The sequence below is a fragment of the Puma concolor genome, chromosome C1, assembly GCF_028749965.1.
Source record: "Puma concolor isolate L17-30 chromosome C1, mPumCon1.1.hap2, whole genome shotgun sequence".
NCBI lineage: Eukaryota > Metazoa > Chordata > Mammalia > Carnivora > Felidae > Puma > Puma concolor.
This window is the reverse complement of record NC_141674.1, coordinates 190,483,393-190,511,351: the sequence shown is the minus strand read 5'-3', so window position 1 is coordinate 190,511,351 and position 27,959 is coordinate 190,483,393. Positions and strand designations below refer to the sequence as shown.

At 36.7% G+C, this 27,959-nt stretch overlaps 1 protein-coding gene across 4 annotated transcripts in view; it reads right to left on the bottom strand.

Annotated features, from left to right (window-relative positions):
• The window catches only part of CYP20A1 (cytochrome P450 family 20 subfamily A member 1), a 78,277-nt gene that overhangs the window by 49,389 nt on the left and 929 nt on the right, over nucleotides 1-27,959 (bottom strand). For 3 of the 4 annotated variants that reach the window (XR_015255453.1, XM_025934479.2, XM_086719345.1), the window contains exons 2-4: nucleotides 21,361-21,410; nucleotides 20,137-20,303; nucleotides 17,257-17,399 (exon numbers count right to left, since the gene is read on the bottom strand). Coding sequence is in view for 2 of the 4 variants with exons in the window: in XM_025934479.2 (XP_025790264.1) it covers nucleotides 17,257-17,399; nucleotides 20,137-20,303; nucleotides 21,361-21,410 (360 nt within the window). In the remaining 2 variants the exon portion in view is untranslated. Of the gene's footprint in view, nucleotides 1-9,001; nucleotides 9,120-17,256; nucleotides 17,400-20,136; nucleotides 20,304-21,360; nucleotides 21,411-27,959 lie in introns of those variants that run through there. The other variant, XM_086719346.1, reaches the window with a different exon arrangement.

Here is a 27,959-nt window from a genome sequence, read left to right as displayed (position 1 = left end):
AGGAGCTAGAAAAGGCAGCAGCAAAGAAAGCCCAAAGCCAACAGAAGAAGAGAAACAGTAATGATTACAGCAGAAATAAACAATATTGAATCCAAAAAAAAACACAAAAACAAAAACAAAACCCAGTACAACAGATCAATGAATCTAAGAGTCAGTGTTTTGAAAAAATAAACAAAATTGATAAACCCCTAGCCAAACTTCTCAAAAATAAAAGAGAGGACCCAAATAAATAAAATCAAAAATGAAAGAGAGGAGAGATCACAACCAACACCACAGAAATACAAACAATTATTAGATAATATTATGAAAAATTATATGCCAACAAACTAGACAATCTAAAAGAAAGACAATTTCCTAGATACTCACATACTACCAAAACTCAAACAGGAAAAAATAGAAAATTTGAACAGACCCATAACCAGTGAAGAAATTGAATTGGTTATCAAAAACCTCCCAACAAATCAGAGTCCTGGGCCAGAAGGCTTCCCAGGGGAATTCTACCAAGCATTTAAAGCACAGTCAATACCTATTCTTTTCAAACTGTTCCAAAAAATATAAAAAGAAGGAAAGCTTCCAGACTCATTCTATGAAGCCAGCATTACCCTGATTCCAAAAGCAGACACAGATCCCACTAAAAAGGAGAATTAAAGGCCAATATCCCTGATGACATGGATGCAAAAATTCTCAACAAGATACTAGCACATCGAATTCAACAGTACATTAAAAGAATTATTTACCATGATTAAGTGGGATTCATTCCTGGACTGCAGGGCTGGTTGAATATTCGCAAATCAATCAACATTATACATCACATTAACAGAAGAAAGGATACGAACCATGTGATCCTGTCAATGGATACAGAAAAAGCATTTGACAAAATACAGCATCCTTTCTTAACAAAAACCCTTAATATGGCCTTTTGTAGCAACGTGGATGGAACTGGAGAGTGTTATGCTAAGTGAAATAAGTCATACGGAGAAAGACAGATACCATATGTTTTCACTCTTACGTGGATCCTGAGAAACTTAACAGAAGACCATGGGGGAGGGGAAGGGGAAAAGCAAAACAAAGTTACAGAGAGGGAGGAGGCAAACCATAAGAGACTCTTAAAAACTGAAAATAAACTGAGGGTTGATGGGGGTGAGAGGGAGGGGAAAGTGGGTGATGGGCATTGAAAAGGGCACCTGTTGGGATGAGCACTGGGTGTTGTATGGAAACCAATTTGACAATAAATTTCATATTAAAAAAAAAAAAACCCTCAAGGAAGTCAGGATATAAGGAACATACCTTCACATCATAAAAGCCATATATGAAAGACCCACACCTAATATCATCCTCAATGGGGAAAAACTGAGAGCTTTCCCCGTGAGATCAGGAACACAACAGGGATGCCTACTCTCACTCCTGTTGTTTAACATAGTGTTTGAAGTCCTAGCCTCAGCAATCAGACAACAAAACAAAATAAAAGACATCCAAATTGACAAAGAAGTCAAACCTTCACTCTTTGCAGATAACATGATATTCTACATAGAAAACCCAAAAGACTCCACCCAAAGCCTGTTAGAACTGATACATGAATTCAGCAAAGTCGCAGGGTACAAAATCAATGTGCAGAAATTGGTTGCATTTCTATACACCAATAATGAAGCAACAGAAAGAGAAATCAAGAAATTGATCCCATTTACAATTGCACCAAGAACCATAAAATACCTAAGAATAAACCTAACCAAAGATGTAAAAGATCTGTATGCTGAAAACTATAGAAAACTTATGAAGGAAACTGTAGAAAACAAAAAGAAATAGAAAAACATTCTGTGTTCATGGATTGGAAGAATAAATATTGTTAAAATGTCAATACTACCCAAAGCTATCTACACATTCAATGCAATCCCAATCAAAATTGCACTGGCATTCTTCTCAAAGCTAGAACAAACAATCCTAAAATTTGTATGGAACCACAAAAGACCCCAGATAGCCAAAGTAATGTTGAAAAAGAAAACCAAAATGGGAGGCATCACAATCCGACATTAGCCTCTATTACAAAGCTGTGATCATCAAGACAGTATGGTATTGGCACAAAAACAGACACATAAACCAATGGAATAGAATAGAGAACACAGAATTAGACCCACAAATGTATGGCCAACTAATGTCTGACAAAGCAGGAAAGAGTATCCAATGGAAAAAAGACAGCCTCTTTAGCAAATGGTGCTGGGAGAATAGGACAGCGACATGCAGAAGAATGAAACTGGACAACTTTCTTACACCATACACAAAAATAAATTCAAAATGGATGAAAGACCTAAATGTTAGACATGAAATCATCAAAATCTTAAAGGAGAAAAGAGGCAGCAACTTCTTTGACCTCAGCTACAGCAACATCTTACTTGACATGTCTCCGAAGGCAAGGGAAACAAAAGCAAAAATGAACCACTGGGACCTCATGAAGATAAAAAGCTTCTGCACAGCAAGGGAAACAACAAAACTAAAAGGCAACTGACGGAATGGGAGAAGATATTTGCAAATCACATATCAGATAGAGGGTTAGTATCAGAAATCTATAAAGAACTACCAAACTCAACACCCAAAAAACAAATAATCCAATGAAGAAATGGGCAGAAGACATGAATAGACACTTTACCAAAGAAGACATCCAGATGGCCAAGAGACATATGAAAAGATGCTCAACATCACTCATCATCAGGAAATATAAATCAAAACCACAATGAGATACCACCTCACACCGCTCTGAGTGGCTAAAATTCACAACTCAGGAAACTACAGACATGGGAGAGGATGTGGAGAAAGGGAAACCCTCTTGCACTGTTGATGGGAATGGACACTGGTGCAGCCACTCTGGAAAAGAATGTAGAGGTTCCTCAAAAAATTAAAAATAGAATTATCCTATGACCCAGCAATTGCACTACCAAGTATTTATCCAAAGGATACAGGAGTGGTGATTTGAAGGGGCACAGGCACCCCAATGTTTATAGCAGCACTATCAACAATAGCCAAATTATGGAAAGAGCCCAAAAGTCCATCAACTGATGAATGGATGAAGAAGATATATACACAATGAAATATTACTCAGTGATAAAGAAGAATGAAATCTTGCCATTTGCAACAACATGAATGGAACTGGAGAGTATTACGCTAAGCAAAATAGTCAGAGAAAGAAAGATATCATATGATTTCCCTCATATGTGGAATTTGAGAAACTTAACAGATGATCATAGGGGAAGGGAAGAAAAAGATAAAAACAGAGACAGAGGCAAACTGTAAGAGACTCTCAAATACAGAGAAAAAACTGAGGGTTGATGGGGATGGGGAAAATGTGTGATGGGCATTAAGAAGGGCACTTGTTGGGATGAACATTGGGTGTTAAATATAAGTGATGAATCTCCCGTAGCCAAGACTATGCTGTGTATTAACTAACCTGAGAATAAATTTTTAAAAAAAGAAAAAAAAAGTATCTGATTTCAAGAGTTCCCATTCACATCTGTGCCCCTTAAAACAGAGTCTGGGTCTCAGTCCTGGGGGCATGGGCCCTCTGTCTCAGCCCTAGAATTGGTGACTGCTTCCTATACCTGCTATCCTATATTCTTTAGAGTTCTGTTTACTTCTGACTAGTCAACCTCTCATTACTGCAGTCCCATTATAGCTAATAATTCTTTATATTAAACTTTTCCTATTTAAATAATTGTGTGCTTTCTCTCTCCTGACTGGACCCACAATAATAAAGATCTTTAGGGGAGACTTAGTGGCTTAGTCAAGTAAGCTGACTCTTGATTTCGGCTTCGGTCATTGTCTCATGGTTCTTGAGTTTGAGCCCCACGTAGTGCTCTGCTCTAGCATTGTGAAGCCTGCTTGGGATTCTCTCCCTCTCTCTCTGCTCTTCCCTACTCACACTGTCTCTTTCTCCCTCAAGAAATAAATAAATAAAAATCTTAAAAAGAAAAAAAAAAATAAAGACCATTAGAAACACTAATCAAGAATTGAATTGCATAGGACAAGATATGGGGTTCACGAGTTCAAGCCTCGTGTCGGGCTCTGTGCTGACAGCTCAGGGCCTGAAGCCTGCTTCAGATTCTGTATCTCCCTTTCTCTCTCTGTCCCTCCCCCACTCAAGCTCTGTCTGTCTCAAAAATAAACAAACATTAAAAAAAAATTTTTTTTTAAAAAGAAACAAGAGAGGGAAGGTACTACAGAGCCTAAGGACATTAAAAATATAACAGAATGTTTGGCAAGAAAACAAGAAAAGAAAGAAAAGGTAGTAGAAATGGAAAAGAAAACTGTCCATTGATCTCAAATACCAGGATAAACCATTAGAGTTAATAAGGAAATCTGGCAAGGTTAATGACTACAAGGTCAATATGCAAAAAAATCAGTTGTATGTATCAGCAAAAAAAGAAATTTAAAAATAGTACCATTTACGACAGCATCAAAGCCCCACTAAATATCTATAAGTAACTTTAATAAAAGACATGACCTTTACACTGAAAAGTAAAAAAATATATATATTGAGAAAAACTAAAGACCAAAATAAGTGGAAGTGTACTCTTCCATGTTCATGGAGTAGAAGATTCCATAACACGTAAAGATAACTTTACATAAATCAAGTGACCTATACAATCACCTGGTTTATGATAAAGGTAACATTACAGTATAATAAAGAAAGGATGATCTTTTCAATAGGTTATGCTGGACCAACTGGATAACTGCCTAGAAAAATATGAATGTTAACTCCCTTCCTCATTATTTACACAATAAACACCAAATGTATTATAGATCTAAGTGTAAAAATTAAACAGTAAAAGCCTCAAAACAAAACTCAGACGAATATCTTCATAACATTAGGATAAACATGTTAACTAACCAAAATTTAAATAAAAACTTGAAATTAAAAAAAAATTTCTTACATAGGACACAAAATGCAGTAACAAAAAAGGCAAAAGAATAATAAGTTGACTACACTAACATTAGTATCTGTTCATCAAAAGACAAGGTTAAGAGCATATAAAACCAAGCCACAGAGGAAGATAATTAATATTTCAATAAAGTTCTTAAATTTGGAAATTTTTAAGACCTCTTAAAAATTAAAAATAGAGACGACCCCAAAGAAAAATGGTGAAAAGATTTTAAGTAACACTACCTCAAAGTTAACAAATGAAAAAAATGTTCAATTTTATTAGCTATCAGGAAAATACAAATTAAAATCACAATGAGAAACCTCTATACATCTACCAATACCAAGGAACAGTGAGGATGCAGAAAAAGGAGAATGCTCATACTCTGCCATGAGACTGTAAGTGGTAAAACTACTCTGGAAAACTATTTGGAAGCATTTTCTAATGTATGAATTCATTTAATCCTTAATACTATGAGACAAGTAACCGTTATTACCCTCATTTTATAAATGAGGAAATGTATCACACAAAAAAGTAACATGCCCAAGGCTACACAACAAAAATCAAAGAATTCGTATTCCAACCCAGGTAGTGTGATGAAGAGTCCAAGCTGTCAACCATTATGCTTCTCTTTATATAAGTAAAAAAGGTAAGAACATATACTCTTAGACTAACCAATTATGTTCTTGTTGGGAAACTAAAATCAGAAGACAATTGGAACTTCAAAAATAGAAGGTGTTTTGAGATTAAGGGTCAGGATATAGGCCAAGAGTAGACTTAAGAGTAAGAGAAATAGAAAGTGGTAAAAAGTTTGCTGTCAGAAACTCAGTTTGAGACTAGTTCCAACATTTAACAAAAGGAATGCATTTACATAGCATCACTATATTATTTAAAGACCCAGTACTTGATAACCATTAGACATAAACCTTCTTGAGGGTAGCTTTTTATACTGGTAATCAATCCTAGTACCTAGCAGTGTCTGGCAAATCTTAGATGCTCAATAAATATTTAGTGAATATAACCAACTCTCTTTTTCAAAATGACTGTCCTGTATCTACTACAAAGAGTAAGTTATGTTTCTGACAAGACTAAGAGAACTCTCTCAGAAGTTAATAGATACTTCTTTAAATATTCAAGTCTGTCTTACTAGTAATATATGTCCCAACTATATGTAAATGTAACTAAATGTAAAGTCGTTGATCATCAGATCTTTCATTTCATAAAATTTGGCTTTTTACAAAGAACAGTTTTTTTTTAATTTTTCAAAGGACAAAAAACAAAAAACAACTCTGATGAAAAATACTGAACAACACAGTAACCAGCAAGGAACATAATTCTTCCCAAATCAACTCCTGCATATTAGCAGTTTCCAGAAAAATAAAGGAAACCAAATATACAGTCCTAAAAAGTCCATAAATAAAAGGCTTTGTTCTTAGAATAAACTCAGTTTTGGTTTTAATTATTCAATAAATTATTAAGCTTTGTTCCTAATGAAAATTCAAATATTCAGACTATCCCTGATAGCTGAGTTCAGTTTTCCTGAATTGAAAAGAAATGAAAAGAAAGTAAAATAATATAAATGAAAATATAGAAATTAACTTAAATCACCCTAAATTTAACCCAGATGGAGATAACTACTTACAACATTTTTGTACCTAGCTTTTCATATGTTTTTCTATGGGATGAGTATCCATCTATAAATGTGCATACATGTGTGTATATAGATATACTTTGGAAAATGTACTAATACTATACAAACTGTTTTGTATGCTGGTTTTTTCACCTACCATTATGTTATGGGTTGAATTGTATCCCCCCAAAAAAATCTTACAGTCCTAACCCACGTACCTGTGGATGAGACCTTTTTTGGCAAGAGGCTCTTTACAGATGTGCAAGATGAGCACATTAGGGTGGATCTTGATACAATATGACTGCGTCCTTATAAAAAAAGGATACACACATGGAGACCTCCTTATAAACATGAAGGCAGGGAATGGAGTGATACATCTTACCAGACAAGGAACACCAAAGATTGCCAGCAAAACCAGAAACCAGGAAGAAACACAAGACAGATTCTCCCTCACAGTCCTCAGAAGGAGTCAACCCTGCTGACACCTTGATCTTGGATTTCTAGCCTCCAGAGCTGTGAGACAATATATTTCTGTTTTTTAAGCCATCAAGTTTGTGATACTTTGTTATGCCAGCCCAAACAAACACCATCTTAAAATAATCCCCATATATTAATAAATAAATGTCTGCCGTCTTTTTAATGTCTTTATTCTGATCCATTGTAAGGATTCACTATCATTTAAATAATCCTCTACTATTGGACATTTAAGTATTTCCAATTTCTGCTATAATAAACAATGCTTCAGTAATCATCTTTGTACATACATCTATTTCCATTTGGCTTCCCTTACATATGAAATTTCTGAGTTAAATAGTAATCATTTTTTAAGCTTTTGATATATATAGCCATGCTGCCTTGCAGAAGCACTTACCAATTTATATTGTTATCAGCAATATCAAAGTACCCATTTCCCACACCTCTGATATAAGTAGGTATTGTCATTAAAAAAAAAAGACCCTGTCAGCCTAACAGGTAAAAAATATCTCAACATGGCTTTAATTGGCTTATTTTGCTAATTACTGGTAGGGTGTAGACAAGCTTCAAATATTTAGAGGCCATTTAACATGTTTTCTTCAATGTACTCCATGTTCACATCTTTAGCCATTTTTCTTTTGGAGCTTATATTTCTTTAAATTTATTTTAATGTTTATTTATTTTTGAGAGAGAGAGAGAAAGTGAGGGAAAGTGCCCCTGGAGCTTATATTTCTAATAATGTATAAAAGATTTTATACGTAGTTGGTTTTTTTTAAATTTTTTTTTCAACGTTTATTTATTTTTGGGACAGAGAGAGACAGAGCATGAACAGGGGAGGGGCAGAGAGAGAGGGAGACACAGAATCGGAAACAGGCTCCAGGCTCTGAGCCATCAGCCCAGAGCCCGACGTGGGGCTCGAACTCACGGACCGCGAGATCGTGACCTGGCTGAAGTCGGACGCTTAACCGACTGCGCCACCTAGGCACCCCTACGTAGTTGGTTTTTAAATGAAATACGAGGGGGCACCTGGGTGGCTCAGCCAGTTGAATGTTTGACTTTGGCTCAGGTCATGATCTCGCAGTTTGTGGGCTTGAGCCCCACGTCCGGCTCTGTGCTGACAGGTTGAGACCCTGGTGCCAGCTTCAGATTCTGCATTGCCTTCTCTCTCTCTGCCTCTCCGCCATTCGTGCTGTCTCTATCTCAAAAATAAACATTAAAAAAAAAAAAAGGGAATCTTGGGATCTTTCATTTAAATTAAATCCAGGGTGGGGCTCCTGTGTGGCTCAGTCAGGTGAGCATTGGCTCAAGTCATGATATCATGGTTCATGGGATCAAGCCCCACATCAGGCTCTGCACCAACAGCATGGAGCCTGCTTGGGATTCTCTCTCTCCCACTCTCTGTCTCCCTCATTTGTACTCTCTCTCTCTCTCTCTCTCTCACTCAAAATAAATAAATAATCTTTAAAAAAAGAAAGTCTTTAGGTAATTATTGTGAAATTATTAGAATTTCAGAGAAGCAAATGATTTTCAATTCCACCTTGCATTAGGTTATTATTGTGACTGCAAACTTAAAAAAGATTTTTTAAAAAAGGGAAAAAAAAAAAACCTAGCCAAGCAAACTACATCCCAGGGTGACAGAACAAGCTAGAGAAGAAATGTGCCAGACTGGAATGATATCCTGATCCTACTATTTACGAGCTATATGACCTTGGACTGGTTAATTTAACCGCTCTATGGTTCCTCATCTGTAAAAAGGGGTAAATAACAGCACCTATTTATAAAATTGTTGTGAGGCTTAAATGAGTTCATACAATCCACTGGACCAACAAACTCAACAATTTTCACTATTAACTATTACTAAGCTGTTAAGAAGATTCTGGATAATAGTCCTAAATTACAAATCCAGAAATAGTTATTAAATCAGAATTTTTCCCACAAGTGACAGGAGAATATGGGGTTTCAGCACAGAGAATAGAGAAGTTACACTCACAGAATTAAAGTGGAGGTTTACACACAGCCTTGGAGCAAAGATGGTCAGGACAGGAAGGAACCAGAAGTCAAAGGATGAGGTTTGAAAGGATTAGAGAAGAATCCGAACAAAGAACTCAGATCTGGACAAAAAAACAAAAACAAAAAAAGGCAAAAAGATTATTATGTGAATATAAAGTAACATTTATTTTGGGGGGGGAATAACTCTGGTAACAGCACTCTTCCCTCAAAGAAAAAATATTGGTAAGGAAAAGGAAGATGTTCTGACAGCAGCACTCTCTAGTCATATTCTTCCTGATTAAACATTTAACTAGTATTTCTGATGACTAAGTAACTTGCTTGTACTACGGGATTGACAATATAAACTCAAAATATATTTCTCACATTTGGACCCAGTCTATGAACCAAAACTTAAAACTATGATGGCAAGAAACATGAAAATTTGGAAATAATTTTCCATCTTGATTTGCCTTTAATCAGGTAGGAGGAGAAAAATCTGGAATACAGAACAAAAGCAAAGAAGAAAGTTTGGGAAATAGAGCCTATGATAAAAGATTAAAAAGTTAGAATTACTTAGTTTGAAGCACAGAAGAAAGAATAATTAAGGCTTACAATAAATATTACTTTAAAAAAAAAGGTATTTCTGTCACCACTGAAAGCAAAGCAAGGAGAAATGGGCAAAACTCCCTGGAGCTATACAATTAAATACGAAAAGATGTTGGTTACTGGCAAATGTTAGGTATTTAAACAGAACAGAAGATTCTGACTTGTGAATGTTCAGAGAAAGGCAACCTAACTGCTTCCAGGGAGGACAATGAGGGATGACAAAACAGGCATGATAACCCAAGTGGGAAGCCTAATAAGCCTTGAGAACTTGATGTGAACAAAGCTAATAAGGTTTGACACACCAAACAGGAATGATAACAATGAGAGGGTGGAGATTTGGTATAGAAGTCTCCTGACAGGCCAGTAGAAATAGGAACTGGAAGGAGAGAGACTAATCAACATCCAGCCATGGATAAAGGCCTTGTTTCGTCTGTTTTTAGGAGGAAAACTGTGCAGAGGAGTCAATGTATTAATGCTTCCAGTAAACTCAGCAAGCCAGCCTCAAGTTTTTTGTTTTTTTTTTTTCCAGCCTCAAGTCTTGAATAGAAAGTATTAGTTTCAAACAAAACTCTGATAAGGAAAAAATGGCATTAAGTACTTATTAAATGTTATTTTTAAAAAGTAGTTAAGAGTCAATTATGCATCCTCTTAACAGCTTTCAGGTATTCTATAACTCAAAAAAGTTACAGAAGGGCTTATAATGTGCATTTAAGAACATTTTTAGAAGGAATGAACAAAGTAATAGAAGATGAGAAGGTAAAGAAAATAAAACTGACCCATGTGGGGGCACCTGGATGGCTCAGTCAGTTAAGCATCTGACTCTTGATTTTAGCTCAGGTCATGATCTCGTGGTGGTTGTGAGATGGAGCCGTGCATCTCTCTTAAGATTCTCTCTCTCCCTCTGTCCCCCATCCCTCAGAAAAGAAAGAAAGAAAATCTACTTTTCAAACAAACAAACAAAAAAGAGAGCTATTTCTTGAGTAGTAGTTACTGTGTCCTAAGACCTGTAGTTGGGAATTTTAAATCATTATTTCACATCATCCTCACAGGAAATTTGTAATGTAGATGTTATTAAGATAAGGAAATGAAAGCTCAGAAAGGCCAAGTAACATACAAACCATCATGCAGATACTAAATGGTAGAAGCAAGATTCAAAGCTTCTTGCCCAAGCTTAATCTTCACACTGTAAGATAATCCTATTTCCAAGGAGCTACATCAAACATACAACAAAATAAATAACTACATTTTGAAGCACAAAGATAAGAAAAAAGGAGATGGAAAACACAATCTAAGAAGGGAGAAAGATAAGAAAATCAATTTAATTTTGTCATGTCAGGTTGTTACTGTAGTTTAAAGAAGGTGCATGAAGAAGGGTACATAACTAAACTGGATACTAGAGTAGGAGTTGGCCAGGCAACATGAGAAACCTATTTCTTAAGAGAGAAGATGGGGCACCTGGGTGGCTAAGTCAGTTAAGCATCCGACTTCAGCTCAGGTCATGATCTCAGGGTTAGCGCATTGAGCCCTGCGTTGGGCTCTGTGCTGACAGCTCAGAGCCTGAAGCCTGCTTTGGATTTGTGTCTACCTCTTTCTCTCTGCCCTCCTCCACTTGCACTCTGTCTCCCTCTCAAAAATAAACATTAAAAAAATACATATTTTTTTAAATAGAGAGATGAGTTTGACTCATAGAGAAAACAAAGGAGACAATGACTAAAGAACTTTAAACTGGTCAGGTTTTGTTTTTTTTTTGTTTTTTTTTTTGCTAATTTTTTTAAAAGTCTGGACACTTAACCAACTGAGCCACCCAGGTGCCCCTAACCTTGTTAGTTTTAATAAATGTTTACTAAGAGTCTATTCTACACCAAGAGCCAAGTATACAGACACAATTAATACAGAATAGTCCTTCCCTGCATAGGGCATACAGTTTAGGACACAGACATTCAAAGAATTACACAAAATGTAATTAACAAAATGGAAAGTGTTGTGAAGGAAAAGTACAGACTGTTATGACAGCATCTAAAAGGGGACAGTGGAATAATTAGAGATGGTTTCCCTGAGGAGTGACATTCAAACTAAGAGCTAAAAGATGAACTTGCATTTACTAGGTATGTGAGTAGTTAGAGGAGACAATCTAAGCAATGAGAACAGCATATACAGAGGCCTTGAGACAGGAGAGAACAAGGTATAAAACTAAAAGAAAACCTATGTGGCTAGAGTATAAGCACAAATAAGAATGAGAAATGAGGGTGGAAAAGTAGGCAAGCTAAATCACAAATGGCCTTTAAAACTTACATTAAATATTCTGGAATTTGTCCCAAGAGCAAAGGGAAGCCAGTGGAGGTTTCTGATTAAGGAAATAATAAAATAAAAACTGCAGGGGCGCCTGGGTGGCTCAGTTGGCTAAGTGTCCGACTTTGGCTCAGGTCATGATCTCATGGTTCACAAGCTCGAGCCTTGCGTTGGGCTCTGTGCTGCCAGCTCAGAGCCTGGAGCCTGCTTCAGATTCTGTGTCTCCCTCTCTCTCTGCCCCTCCCTCACTCACACTCTGTGTCTCTCTTTCTCTCTCAAAAATAAATAAAAACAGGGGTGCCTGAGTGGCTCAGTTGGTTGGGCGCTGGACTTAGGTTCGGGCCATAATCTCACGGTCCGTGGGTTCAAGCCCCACATCAGGCTCTGTGCTGACAGCTCGGAGCCTGGAGGCTGCTTCGGATTCTGTGTCTCCCTCTCTCTCTGCCTGTCCCCTGCTTGCACTATGTCTCTCTCTGTCAAAAATAAATAAACATTTAAAAAAAATTAAAAATAAATAAAAACATTTTTAAAAAATTAAACTAAGAATTGCATTTTGAAAATATCTATTCTCACAGGTTCTGAATCTCAAGTCCACAGACACAAAAGGGTCTCTACCTAGAATCCAGGAGTTCATGAAATTGAATGAAGGAGAAAATCTTTATTTTTTACTCACCCCTGATTGAAATTTAGCATTTCTTTTAATTGTGAATATAGGTCCTTTGACTCTGTCATCGATACAAATTTCAAATATGTACATATCATATGACGCTTATTACAAAACTCTCAAAATAATGGTTTTGTCCCTCATAATGCCATTACTTTAATATTATGGAAGTTTTGGGGCACCGGGGTGGTTCAGTTGGTTAAGCATCCAACTCTTGATCTCAGCTCAGGTCTTGATCTCAAGGTTATGAGTTCAACCCCTGTATTGGGCTCCATGCCCCAATCCATCAGTTAGTTAATTTATGAAAGTTTTGTACCCTATGATCCAGCAATCACACTATTAGGTATTTAAAGAATACAAAAGTACTAATTCAAAAGGATACATGCACTTCGATGTTTAAAGTAGCATTATTTTTTGTTTTAAAAATTTTTTTTAACGTTTATTATTTATTTTTGAGAGAGAGGGAGACAGGAGCGCAAGTGGGGAAGGGACAGAAAGAGAGGGAGACACAGAATCCAAAGCAGGCTCCAGGCTCTGAGCTGTCAGCACAGAGCCTGACACAGGGCTCAAACTGTGAGATCACGACCCGAGCCAAAGTCGGATGCTTAACTGACTAATCTACCCAGGCGGCCCTAAAGCAGCATTATTTACAATAGCCAAATTATGGAAATAGCTCATGTCCATCCATTGATAAATGAATAAAGAAGATGTGGTGTATATGTATACAACGAATATTAATCACCCATAAAAAGAACGAAATCTTTTGCATTGTTGTTGCCATTTGCAACAACATGGGTAGAGTGAGAGAGTATTATGATAAATACGTCCGTCAGAAAAGACAGTATTTTCCATCAGAAAATACCATATGATTTCACTCATATGTGGAATTTAAAACACAAAACAAAGCAGCAAAGGGAGGGAAAAAAATGAGAGAGAGAGAGAGAGCGAGAGAGAGAGAGGCAAACCAAGAAACAGATTCAACTGTACAGAACAAACTGATGGTTACCAGAAGGGAGATAGGTGATGGGAATTAAGGAGTGCACTTGTGATGACTACCAGGTGATTTATGGAATTGCTGAATCATTATATTATACACCTGAAACTAATATAACACTAATGTTAACTGAAATTTAAATAAAAACTTAAAAAAGATAAAAAATTAAAATAGAATCCATTAAATGTAAAAACTTAATTAAAATTACGGAAGTTTTAGAAACATTGCTAGATCTTGTTATTTAATGAATTAATAATGATGTATAGAGGCACCTGGGTGGTTCAGTCGGTTGAGCATCCGATTTCGGCTCAGGTCATGCTCTCACATGAGAGTTTGAGCCCCGCATCAGGCTCACTGCTCTCAGCACAGAGGCTGCTTTGGATCCTCTGTCCCCCACTCTCTCTGCTCCTACCCCGCTTGCGCTCTCAAAAATAAATAAAACGTTAAAAAAATAATGAAGATGAGGTACATACATTAAAATATCACAAATTTTTAAAAAATAATATTCTTATTAGTATATCGTTTTCCCTTGTAGTTACACATATTTTTAAGTTTATTTATTTATCTTAAGAGAGAGAGAGAGCATAAAAGCAGGTGAGGGGCTGAGAGAAGGAGAGACAGAATCCCAAGCAGGCTCTGTGCCATCAGCACAGAGCCCCAATGTGGGGCTCAAACTCACGAACAAAGAGATCATGATCTGAGTCAAGATCAAGGGTCAGATGCCCAATTGAGAGCCACACAGACAGCCCTGTAGGTACACATTTTAAAATGTTATTCTCAGAAGGACTCCATAGGTTTCACTAAAGGTACAAGGGATATGTGTCATAAGAAGAGTTTAAGAATCCCTGCAGAGGATAGAAAACGGATTAGGGGAGAAGCGCAGAGAGAAGTTAAAAAAACAAGCAATCGAGGTAAGATTATGGAAGCTTAAACTAGGATGGTGGCAGTGCTGATTGAAAGAAGATCAATTTGAAAGATATTTGGAAGGTAAAATTGAGAGTAGAGACTCTTTTCAAATGTAATTATCAAAGAATAATGTTATAAGTGCTTATAATAAAATGGAAATAAAAATGCAGAATCTAGGGGCACCTGGTTGACTCAGTCAGTAAAGCATGTGACTCTTGATCTTGGGGTTGTGAGTTTGGATATAGAGATTACTTAAAAATAAAATCTTAAGAACAATTCAGAATCTAAAACTATCAATATAGTATGATGCTGATTAAAATTCTAATGTGTACAGAAAAAATAAAATGATAGAAAGCATTTTAAAATGTTAAACATGGTTATCAATGAGTAATGGATAGCATTAAAAATGTTTATTTTTTTCCTTAGGATTTCCTAAATTTTTCCATTATTTTATAAAATGAATCAGAAAAAAGTAAACATAATTTTAGTTATTTTGCGGGAAATTCTAATGGCATGGAAAAACGTTTGTGATACATTTTAAGGTGAAAAGTATATAAAATTATACATACAGTATGATCTCAACCACGCATACATCTATAGTGATATTATGAATGATTTATTTAAAGTTAATGCTTTCTGGGGCACCTGGGTGGCTCAGTCGGCTAAATGTCCAACTCTTGACTTCAGCTCAGCTCATGATCTCACTAATTTGTGAGTTTGAGCCCCACATCGGGCTCTGAGCTGATGGCACAGAGCCTGCTTGGGATCCTCTCTCTCTCTCTCTCTCTGCTGCTCCCCCACTTTCTCGCTCTCAAAATAAACATTATAAAAAAAATAATAATAAAGTTAATGTTTTCTGGGGTGGCTGGGTAGCTCAGTTGGTTGAGCATCCGACTTCAGCTCAGGCCATGATCTCATAGTCCGTGAGTTCCAGCCCCGGGTCAGACTCTGTGCTGACAGCTCAGAGCCTGGAGCCTTCTTTGGATTATGTGTCTCCCCCTCTCTCTGCCCCTCCCCGACTTGTGCTCTGTCTCTGTCTCTCTCTCAAAAATAAACATTAAAAAAAATAAAAAATAAAATGTTTTCTACAGCAACCATACATTAATTTTATAAATTCCATTATTAAAAATTTTTTTAATGTTTATTTATTTTTGAGAGAGACAGAATGAGTGGGGGAGGGGCAAAGAGAGAGGGAGACAGAATCTGAGGCAGGCTCCAGGCTCTAATATGTCAGCACAGAGCCCCATGTGGGGCTTGAACTCACAAACTGTGAGATCATGACCTGAGCCGAAGTCGGTCGGTCAACCAACTAAACCACCCAGGTGCCCCAATTCCATTGTTTTTAAAGAGCACAAATGGATGGATTAGTTTTGTACAGAAGAAAGGGTTCTTTAGGATTTAAAATGACAAGAAAGAACAAGATTGAGATGGATAGAGTTTGTTTGTGGGGAAATAGGATATTGAGGGAATTTACAGGTAAGGGACACTATGGTCTCAGCAAACCAGGAGGCAAAGACACCTACAGCAAGCAAAGGGATTTGTTAGCAATACTAGAATAAGGGTGAAGGTTTGGAACAGTGCTATTGGGACACAGAGAACTGTCAGCACATAGGGCTCAGCTAAGGATCTTTAGGGACAAAAAGTAAATAGTATGGATTACTATTGTTCTCAAACTTTGTAAATAAGTCATTTGTGGAACATCTTAAAAATGTCAGATCCCTAGGGGTGCCTGGGTGGCTCAGCTGGTTGTGTCCAACTTTGGCTCAGGTCACAATCTCACAGTTTGAGGGTTTGAGCCTCCATCGGGCTCTGTGCTAACAACTCAGAGCCTAGAGCCTGCTTCAGATTCTGTGTCTTCCTCTCTCTCTGCCCCTTCCCCACTCGCACTCTCTCTCAAAAAATAAATAAACATTAAAAAAATTAAGGGGCGCCTGGATGGCTCAGTTGGTTAAGCATCGGACGTCGGCTCAGGTATGATCTTGCAATTTGTGAGTTTGAGTGAGCCCTGTGTTACGTTCTGTGCTGACAGCTCAGAGCCTGGAGCCTGCTTCAGATTCTGTGTTTCCACTTCTATCTTCCCCTCTCCCACTCATGCGCGCTCTCTTTCTATCTCAAAAATAAATAAACATTAAAAAAAATTAAAAAAAAAAAACTGTTGGGGCTGCTGGGTGGCTCAGTCAGTTAAGCGTTTGATTGTGGCTCAGGTAGTGTTCTCACTGCTCATGAGTTTGAGCCCCACATTGGGCTCTGTGCTGACAGCTCGGAGCCTGGAGCCTGCTTCAGATTGTGTCTCCATCTTTCTGCCCCTCACCTGCCCATGCTCTCTCTCTGTCTCTCTCAAATATAAAATAAAACATCTAAAAAAATGCTTTAATAAGTAAATAAAATTAAAATAAATTTAAAAAATTGTTTAAAAAAAATGCCAGATCCCTCTGCAGTATGATTTAGTTTTGTCTATGCAGAGGCCCAGTAAATCTGCAGTTTTAACAAGAGAATGTGTTTTAAGTGAGCTTAGATCAGGTTTTGGGACTGGTTTAGAGTCTGGCCTGGACACAAAGGACAAATCTATTGACACAGAAAATTTGTTCAGGTTCTCTCCATTCCCATCATTCCAACTTACACAGAAGAGTACAGGTGTGAAGATTATTTATTGTTGTTTGTTTTGTTTTAGAATTTCAGGAGAATAAAAATCAGCTTAGAAAGACAAGAAAAAAAGTAGCAAAGACAAGACACACTAATAGTCAAAAATATACTATCATCTGTATTAAAGAATGGGCCACACTTCTCATCACCTTACCTTTAGCAGGAGAGCAAAATTACTCTGCAGAGAATTAGTCACACCACTTTCATATAATTTTTTCCTCATGTGGTTTTCATTCACATTCCCACCATCAGACTGATACCTTAATAATGACTTAAGCATGGTTTCAAAAGGGTCCGCTGAAACAGACAAATTAAGTATTTCTGAGTCCAAGTGGGCAACAGAACTGAAAACAAAGAAAACAACTATAAAAACCTAGCACAAAACAAAGAGATCAAGGAGGTAGGGGACTGTAGCTAACAGCATGCCAACTTTTTTCCCAACTCCCTTCATTATCTTTCCTAAATATGAACAGTTCAAGAGGCAATAAAAACTGTTAAGAATACAATATCCTGACTGACAACTACACTATAAATAATTAATACTTAACATAAATACTCTACCTACATGACAATATCTTTGATTTTTAAAAAAGCTCATTCCACTGGTTTTAAAGCAAAATTGTTATTGGTGTGTAAAGGTTAAGTATTACAGTTAAAATTATTTGGCTGAGTGCAGAAATTTCTTTTTTCTCTTTCATCCATTTTTTAAGTGTTTCTTTAATGACTATATTGTTTCATACAAAAAAAAATACATTGTCATTGTAAACAATTAAAACAACAGTAAAATACAAAAGAAAATTCGTCTAAATTTCACCAGAGAGATAATGTTAAACATTTTTGAGACTGCATTTTTTTTTTTTTTTGACAGAGAGAGAGAGAGGAGGGGGAGAGGGAGAGAGAATCCCAAGCAGGCTCCACGCTCAGCTCAGAGCCCCAAACAGGGTTCAATCTCATGACTGTGCTATCATGACCTGAGCCAAAGTCAAGAGTCGCTGCTCAACCAACTGAGCCACGCAGCTGCCCCAATAAGACTGCTTTTGTTTTGTTTTTATAGTTAACATTACTTAACAGAAGGAAACAGAAAAATGTCAGATTTTACAAATACAAACACTTCTTTCAGAGCACTTCTCCCAGTTCATTAGTATGATCACTTCAATGTTTACATGGTTCTCCTACTCCCCAATACACCATAAGCTCCACAGGAGCAGAGACCACGTCTGGTTTTACTCATCTTTGCATTTCCTGACAGAGCCATCCTTCCATGTTATGGAAAGCTTAGTGATTAAGAACACAAACTCAGGCCAGACTGCTTACCTTCAAGTCCCATTTCTATCACTAATAAGTTGTGTGATCTTGGGCCAATGACCTAACCTCTTTGCACCTCAGTTTTCTCTAATGTCTACTTCATAAGGTTGTTCTAAGGATTAAATGAGTTAATATCTGTAAATGGCTTATAATAGTATTGGCATATAGTAGGCCATACAGATATTTGGTAAACAAAATAAATCTACATCGGCATATTAAGGCCTGATTATATTTTTTCATTCAGCCACTAACATTTAACTTTGCTTCAAATTTTTATTGTAAATAATATTAATATGTCTTTTCTCATTATATGAATATCAACTTATGATAAATTCTTTATGATATTATTGCTAAATCAAAGATCCTGCCAACCCTCTCTCCCAAGTTTATAAAATATTTACATTCCATGTTTGCCTATTCCCTTAGCAACAATGCATTTTGCCAATATTTTTCATATCTTCCAAGTAAGATAGGTAAAACTTTTATTTGCATCCCACTAATTATTAGACAGGTTGAAATCTTCATTTATTTATTTATTGGCCATTTTTATTTCCTCTTTCTTAATTACCTTGTTTTTGCCCATTTTTCTATATCTCCATTTTATTTTTATTTTCTTATTAGTTTTTACTTATATATATGGATGGTAAATGGTTTCCCCATCTCTTTTAAACTTTTTCAGGGTACCTTTTTATTTTACAGAAATATAGTAATCAACTACACATCATGGGTAGTAATCTGTGCTTTTTATTGTACTGAAATTTCTCATTTTTATATAGATTTACATAAAAATTTAAGACAGTTTACCTATCTTGTGCTTGATGGCTCCTAGATCTCATGGTAAGAAAAGGTTTATCAACACCTATCCCCAATTTAATATTTAACCACGTTTTCTTCTAATACTTTTTAGGACTTTAAATTTTAATCATTTGGAATTTATTTTGCTATAAAGAGCAAGGCAGGGATGCAGATTTATTTTTTCCAAATAGCTAACCAGTTTTCCAAAACCGTTTATCACCTTTCCCCTTTATCATAAAATGCTCTCTTATCATGTATACTTGGTTTGTCTACCAGACTACCTAGTCCATCAATCTGTCTAGTCTTATCATAATACAAGATTCTTTAAATTAATCTAGATTTATAGCACATTGCTCTATCAGATGGTATAAGTACTCCCCTCATGAATATTCTTTTCTAGATGTTTTCTGACTGCTCAAGTACCTTTACTATTCCAGATGCACCCTGGATCTATTTTTTTCAAAAAAATCCTGTTGGAATTTATATTGGGATTCTACTGTATATATCTATAAACTGAGGAGAAAAATAATCATTTTACAATACTGTAACTACAGTGAGGTACTAATTATACAGACCTTAGCATAATGCCTGGCATATAGTATAAAACATTCAACAAATGTTAGCTAGTCTTACCCATGAACAATGTGTGGCTCTTCAACGTTTATTTATTTTTGGGACAGAGAGAGACAGAGCATGAACGGGGGAGGAGCAGAGAGAGAGGGAGACACAGAATCGGAAACAGGCTCCAGGTCTGAGCCATCAGCCCAGAGCCTGATGCGGGGCTCGAACTCACGGACCGCAAGATCGTGACCTGGCTGAAGTCGGACGCTCAACCGACCGCGCCACCCAGGCTCCCCAATGTGTGGCTCTTCATGTATAGATGTTTATTCGTAAAAGATGAGGATCAGATAATTAGAAAAAAAATTAAACTTACATGTCTTATTGGGGTTGATATGCTGCTTCAGGGCATCAACAGTGCCCAAACTAACCACAAGGCGCCTGCCAAACCAGAAAGAGACCACAGGTCCATATCCCTCATGCAAATTAACCAGGAACTCGTGCAAACTTCCACTTTTCACAATATCTGGAAGATTACCATCTCTGAGAAAAGAACAACATTTGAAAAAATAACTTGGAAAAATAAGAAATTTAACTTGGAAGAATCAGAAAAACAATAACTGATACTGAATTAACTGTGTCAACAGATGAGAGCAGAGTTGAATGAAATGCAAATTATTGCAAAATCTAAAACTTAATTAAATTTGACTCCTTACTTTCTGTAGTTATATTTAGATATGGATTTTTCTGATATTTTGAGAATTTGTAACAATTCAAACCAAGAAAAAAGCTACACAAGGAACATCTGACTTACACAATGGAAAATAATCCCATTTTTGCAACATCTCATTTTGAGATAGCAATGATCATCATAGGCTGATTTATTTTTTTTTTTTTTAATTTTTTTTTCAACGTTTTTTATTTATTTTTGGGACAGAGAGAGACAGAGCATGAACGGGGGAGGCGCAGAGAGAGAGGGAGACACAGAATCGGAAACAGGCTCCAGGCTCCGAGCCATCAGCCCAGAGCCTGACGCGGGGCTCGAACTCACGGACCGTGAGATCCTGACCTGGCTGAAGTCGGACGCTTAACCGACTGCGCCACCCAGGCGCCCCATCATAGGCCGATTTAAATCATCAGATCAGTTCTGGCATTTTTTTCTAATTTTTTTCTAATTTCCTTCTATCTTAATGATTGTTTTTTATTTTCAATACTCTGGCTAGAGAAAGTGAAAGCAATTAAAGTTTTTTTTTTTTTTCTTTCAGATTTTGTGTAACTTTTTATTTCTTATTTATTTTTTAAAGTAAACTCTATACCCGATGTGAAGCTTGAACTCACAACCCTGAGATCAAGAGTTGGATGTTCTAATGAATAAGCCAGCCAGATACCTGAAAGCAATTAAAGTTTTTGTTTATACAGCTCTCCTTTCTGTTCTTAACAAAGTTCAGGTTTAGGCCCAGAGATAAATTTAGAGTAAATAAAGGAATTAAATAAACTATGTAATTTACAAATATGGTTTCGTTTTGATACCAAAAATTAAATAAGAGTTAACTCTACTGAATTCCAAAAAATAATAATAATAACAATAATAACTACTCACTTTTCTTCAGTTGGAGTAATCCCTGGAATTCCTGCAGCTTGTCTAGAAGCCTTAAGGAGAAATTTTAAAATAGTTTAGTATAATGACTTAATGTATAACATATAACTTAATGTATAATCACATAACCCATAAGTCAGATGTTTTGCCAAGACATCTGCAGGACTAAGTGATGGCTTTCCAATTTGGTTGAATATCAAGAATTCTTTCTATATTAAAATATAAAAACTGGGTTCCTTGTATTTAAAAGAATAATCTTAATATTCTTCCTCTGTGTCAATTAAACTAACACTTTTGAAAGTTTTAATCTCCATTCTACATCAACTAATATATAACAAAGTACCTTTTTTGTTGTTGTTCTGAGTCTACGTATGGTCCCTCTGGCTTGGCTTATAAAAAAAAAATCAATGTCATGCTTACAAGAGTTTCATTCCTAAAACTGTTCTCTTTCTAGCCAAAGAATTTACCAAAATACAATATGATATTCATCTTTTGCTTTAATGTAGTCAGTTTTTAAATTATTTTAGAGAAAGCATGCACAAGTAGGGGAGAGGGGCAGAGGGAGAGAGAGAATCTTAAGCAGGTTCCATGCTCAGCGTAGAGCCTGACTTGGGGCTCAATCTCATGACTGCGAGATCATGACCTGAGCTGAAATTAAGAATTAGATGCTTAACTGACTGAGCCATTCAGACGGCCCAAATACAGTCATTATTGTCAGGGTCATACAGTCACTGAGGTGTGTGGCATACAAATAATAAAATAATTCATAGCAAATTGTTCAAGTAACAACCTCTAAAATGAACTGGGGAAAAGTATGTAAAATTTTAATATTTACAATTTTATACTGGGGTTACAGCTGCTATGTTTTGGGATCAATGTTATTTTTTTCTTAGTTTTTATCTTATGATAAGCATATTATTCTTTAATATGACTTTTTATAATTTTCTTTTGATGTTTATTTATTCTTGAGAGAGACAGAGTGTGTGTGGGGAGGGGCTGACAGAGAGGGAGACACAGAATCCAAAGCAGGCTCCAGGCTCCGAGCTGTCAGCACAGAGCCCGACGCGGGGCTCGAAGTCACAAACCATGAGATCATGACCTGAGCTGAAGTCGGATGCTTGACCGACTGAGCCACCTAGGCTCCCCAACTTTTTATCATTTTTAAATAAACTAAATATTTATAGAAAAAATAACATGAAATATTTACTCCAGGATCAATTCTGAATTTTGTCAACAATTTTGATTAATATTAGTCAGAATTTATCTATCTAGCATTCTGCCCCCTTTCTTTTTCCTAATTAACATTATGTAAGTAAATGAATAAATATCTCTTTACTTGAGCATTTATTGTTTTATATCTTAATTAAAAGGTTTCCTTTTTTATTTTTAATTCTAATATAGTTAACATACAGTGTTATATTAGTTTCATGTGTACAACATAGTGATTCAACATACTTGAACATTTAAAGGCTAAACTATGTTCATCATATAGTAGAAATTGCCTAGGGCACCTGGGTGGCTCAGTCAGTTAAGCATTCGACTTCAGCTCAAGTCATGATCTTGCAGTTCCTGGGTGCAAGCCCCACATCGGGCTCTGAGCAGACAGCTCAGAGACTGGAGCCTGCTTCAGATTCTGTATCTCCTTCTGTCTCTCTGCTCCTTCCCTGCTTGTGCACTCTCCCTGTCTCTCAAAAATAAATAAATAAACATTTTTAAAAACTAAAAAAACATTGAGGGCCACCTGACTGGCTCAGTTGGTTAAGCATCTGACTTTGGCTCAGGTCATGATCTCATAACTCATGAGTTCAAGCCCCGCATCGGGTTTTGTGCTGACAGCTCAGAGCCTGGAGCTTGCTTCGGATTCTGTGTCTCTCTCGCTCTCTGCCCCTCCCTCGCTCATGCTCTGTCTCTCTCTTCTTCAAAAATAAATAAACACTAAAACAAATTTTTAATTGAATTTAAAAAAAATTTTAAAAAGGAAATTGCTTAATCATTTTCCTACTATACTGCTATAAAACATCTCAGCTATTTTTTCTTTCTTTCTTTTGTTTTTTCATTAATATAAGTAGAGCGATAAAAATCTTTGTAAAACTTTACTTTTTTCCTCCTTTGGGGTATATATGCCAAAAGAGAAATACTAGATTGAACGGTACTAACTATAGAGTTTTTCAGTTTCTGCTAAATACTACAAGAATGCTATCTAGGTAATAGTATGCGTAGTATGTGTCACTTGTATTTAGCTGATAACAATGAAATCTACAGTGTATAATTCTGTCCTACAGTCATCAATAATGGAAACTTGTCAAGTTTAATATTTTAAATAGGGAGGAAATTAGAAAAAAGATAAACCCAGTGGTATAAAAAATCCTACTTTCAATTTCCTGGGGTAAAATTATTAATCATAAAACAAGCTTCTTGATTTCTCTTTAAACATGGTAGATCCATAACATTCATCAATTATCTGCTCCTTCTGAAATCCCACTAAATGAAAGTGAATAAGAAAGGAGAAAACAAAAATAAAGAGAAAGGGAGAGGAAATAACAGAATGAACAATTCAACAAATTTCTGAAAGTGTTAAGCTGTTGGAGAAGTGATTAATTGACATAGTTGAGAGGCCTCCTCTAGGAGTCTGCAGAGGAAGAAGGAGGATTCCTAAAAAAGCAATCAGATTTGCACTCAGTAACCAGAAAGCCTGGATAAGACATAAGGTAAGACACAGACTTAACCAATTCTTAAAAAGTTGGCATACAGATTCTTTATTCCTCTGATTACCATCCTTCTGGAAGTAAACCTCAAGATTCCAAATTCAGGAAAAACAGGCTGGGGGAGTGGTTGCACCTATAATTCTAAGGGAAAATATTCTATAATCTAATACGAAGCCAAACTATTATTCAAGTGTAAAGCTAGAACAGAAACCTTTCAAATAAGCTAGGTTTCATAAAATGTATTTGCCATGCACACTTTCTTAGGAAGCTACTGTAAAATGATGCACTGCAGCATATATAGCAAGTGAAACAAGAAAGGATTGTGAGGCATGTAGGAAATAGGGTACATAACACAGATGAAGAGAATACCCACAGTGATAGTAAAAGAACAAGAGCTAAACTGAAGGAGACTATAACCAGTACCAGCTGGGGAAGGAAGATGGATGGCTCCAGAATGTGTATCTTCATGCTGAAGAAAATGCAACTGATGTCTTTGAATATTTGGACACCTTCACAGAGTAGTGTTATGACAGAAATGTTGAATATTTGGAAAAAACTACTGACACGCAGGGGTGAATAAACTCTAACGATGTGGAAATACTAAGTATAATCCCTCCCCACTAACCTAATCCTGGTTTCCACAACTCCATCAGCAAACAGGAAGAGGGAGCATTAGAAGTCTGTGCATCCTCTGGATAAAATGGTTCCTATAGCAAATGCCACATTTCATCAGCAAAAATGAAGAGTGAACCTCAGAATGCCAGGTAAAATGCTCTCCCACTCTTTACTACATCCACATCTCCCAAATAGCTAAAATGATGAGAGGGATCCCAAAATTGGTATGCACCTGGACAAAACCCTGCAAAACTTCAATCTCCCCATTTCACTGCCTCACCACTACCATTGGCCTTGAGACTATCCAGAGTGTTATTATGATCTTTTTCCTTACTTATATTAGACACCACACAAAGGCCAGGACTACCAACCTTAGGTCTTCTCTCATCCCCAGACTCCTATACCTACAGAAGTTTATCCTCTTTCCCTGACCCATCTCTCCCCTATTCAAGCCTCCACCCTATCTTAGCAACTCATTCCCATGGTCATACATTAGATTTTTTTTTTTTTAATTCTTAACGTTTATTTTTGGTAGAGAGTGTGTGAATGGAGGAGGCAGAGAGAGAGAGGGAGACACAGAATCCGAAGCAGGCTCTAGGCTCTGAGCTGTCAGCACAGAGCCCAACACAGGGCTCGAACTCACAAACCACGAGATCATGCCCTGAACCAAAGCTGGACGCTCAACCAACAGAGCCACCCAGGCGTCCCCATAAATTAGATTTTTACATGACCAATAACTTCAACATCTCCAGAATTTTAACATTAAGCATCCAAATCTCCAAGCACCTCCTATCTTTCCTTCTCAACTATTTTTATTATCTTCACTCCAAAAACTATTTTTACCCCAAAAAGTACTTTTAACACACCCACTTACATATTCATTTTCCACTTTACTCAGGTTAGATTCCATGGTACGTCATTATAAACATTCCTTTGTCCTGTATCCTTTTGCCCTACATCCTGGTGTCCCAGCAAAACCCCAATTCTAATTAAATCCAACATCTGACAAACTGTCCCTGAATCCACACAGCTGAAGAGAAACACAACCATGCTGACTAGTCTTATTTTAATTTCATGAACCCCCAGTGAACTGCCTGGAAATCACACACTTCCCTAGTCTATCATTCTGTAATCTTCCAAATGGCTCTTCTGCTCCTTTTCTTTCTTTAAATCCCCTATCCCCACCAGTAACTGATCTTGCTACTTTTCCATTGAAAAAATGAAAGCAATCAGGAAATAACTTCCACACCATGACTATCATCTGCCTACATGTATGCCGATATATTCCACCTTCCCTCCTATTAAATTGTCTATGGTCCAAATGAAATATACCCCTCTTCCCTCCACACTATCTCTGCTATCAAGCTAGCACCAGATCTCACCAAAATTATTTTAACAGCTTCCTAACTACCCTGCCTACTTCTACTCTTACCCTAGGTCCACAAGTTTATTAACATATCAGTCAAAATGATTTGCTTAAGATTTAACTAATAATATCAAATTTTTAACTCCCTTAAATTTAAAATGTCACTCTTCTGTTGAAACCCTCCAGTGGCCTACTTCAGAATGAATGTCAAGTCCATAAACTGGCCTACAACAAAAACCTGCCTTTCCTCCCCATCATTCTGATTTTATCTTTCTTACTAGTTTCTTCCTCACTCCACTCCAGCCACACTAGTCTTCTGTTTTCCTGGAACACATTAGGATGTTTCCCCCTGAAGATGTGCATATGCTATTCTCTTTGTCTGGAATGCTTTCTCAGATACTTGAATGGCTTGCTCCCTCCCTCATCTCCTTCAGGTCTCTTTTCCAATTTCTCCTTACCTCTTGGTCATCCTATTTTATTAATATTTTTAATTTTAAATTCCAGTATAGTTAATATACTGTGTTAGTTTCAGGTGTACAATATAGTGATTTAACACTTTCACACAACATGTGGGGCTCACCGTGACAAGTGCACTCTTTAAACCCCATCACCTATTTCACCCATCCTCCCACTACCTCTCCTCATAACCATCAGTTTGTTCTCTATAGTTGAGTCTGTTTCTTAGTTTGTCTCTTTTCCCCCCTTTGCTCATTTATTTTCTTAAATGCCAAAAATGAATGAAATCATATGGTATTTGTCTTTCTCTCACCTATTTCACTTAGCATTATACTCTCTAGCTCTATCCATGTCACTACAAATGGCAAGATCTCATTCTTCTTTATGGCTGAATAATATTCCATTGTAAGTATACACCACATCTTCTTTATTCATCTATGGATGGACACTTGCACTACTTCCATAATTTGGCTGCTATAAATAATGCTCTATAGGGATGCATGTATCCCTTCGAATTAGAGTTTTTGCATTTTTTGTTACATACTCAGTAGTACAATTACTGGATTGTAGGATAGTTCTACTCAAGAAATAACAACTGTTAGCAAGGATGTAGAGAGAAAGGAATCCTCTTGCATTGTTAGTAGGAATACAAATTGGTGCAGCCACTCTGGAATATTTTTCCTTAAAAAAACTGACCATCCTACTTTAAAATAACACTACCTGTTCCCAACTTTATTTTGATCCATAATACTTAATACTAGTATTTTAGTGTTATTTGTTTATATTATCTGTTCCCCCTCACCAGAATATGAATTTTCTGCCTGGTTTGTTCACTGCTGTATAGCCAGTACATGGAACCGTATCTGGCTGAAAGACTAAACAGTGCTCCTTCCTATAGACTAATCAAAGGGCAATCTCATTTAAAGATTATCAAAAATTCAAGATCTGGAGAGGCACCTGGGTGGCTCAGTTGTTGGAGGGTCCCAACTTCGGCTCAGGTCACGATCTCATAGCAGGTGGGTTCGAGCCCTGCAACCAGCTCTGTGCTGACAGTTCAGAGCCTGGAGCCTGCTTCGGATTCTGTCACCCTCTCTTCTCTTCTCTCTCTCTCTCTCTCTCTCTCTCTCTGCCCTTCCCCCTCTCTGCCCTTCCCGTTTGTGCTGTCTCTCCCTCTCAAAAATAAACACACATTAAAAAAAAAAAAAAAAAAAAACCTCAGGATCTGGAGTCACTAAACCTTTAGTTTCTAGATAAATAGGATACAGGACATTACAGGTTGTGTAGCTGCAATATTACAATCTAATCCATTTACCATCTCTGAACATTTAAGGTGTTCCCTCATTATTATCAGTGAGGTTTTGGGGAGCTCAGCTACTTAACTTTTTCCACGAAAACACCACCGTCTTTTGTAAACAGGTTAAGAGATGATTGCTCATCTACTAGCTCCTTTCCCTCTCAGA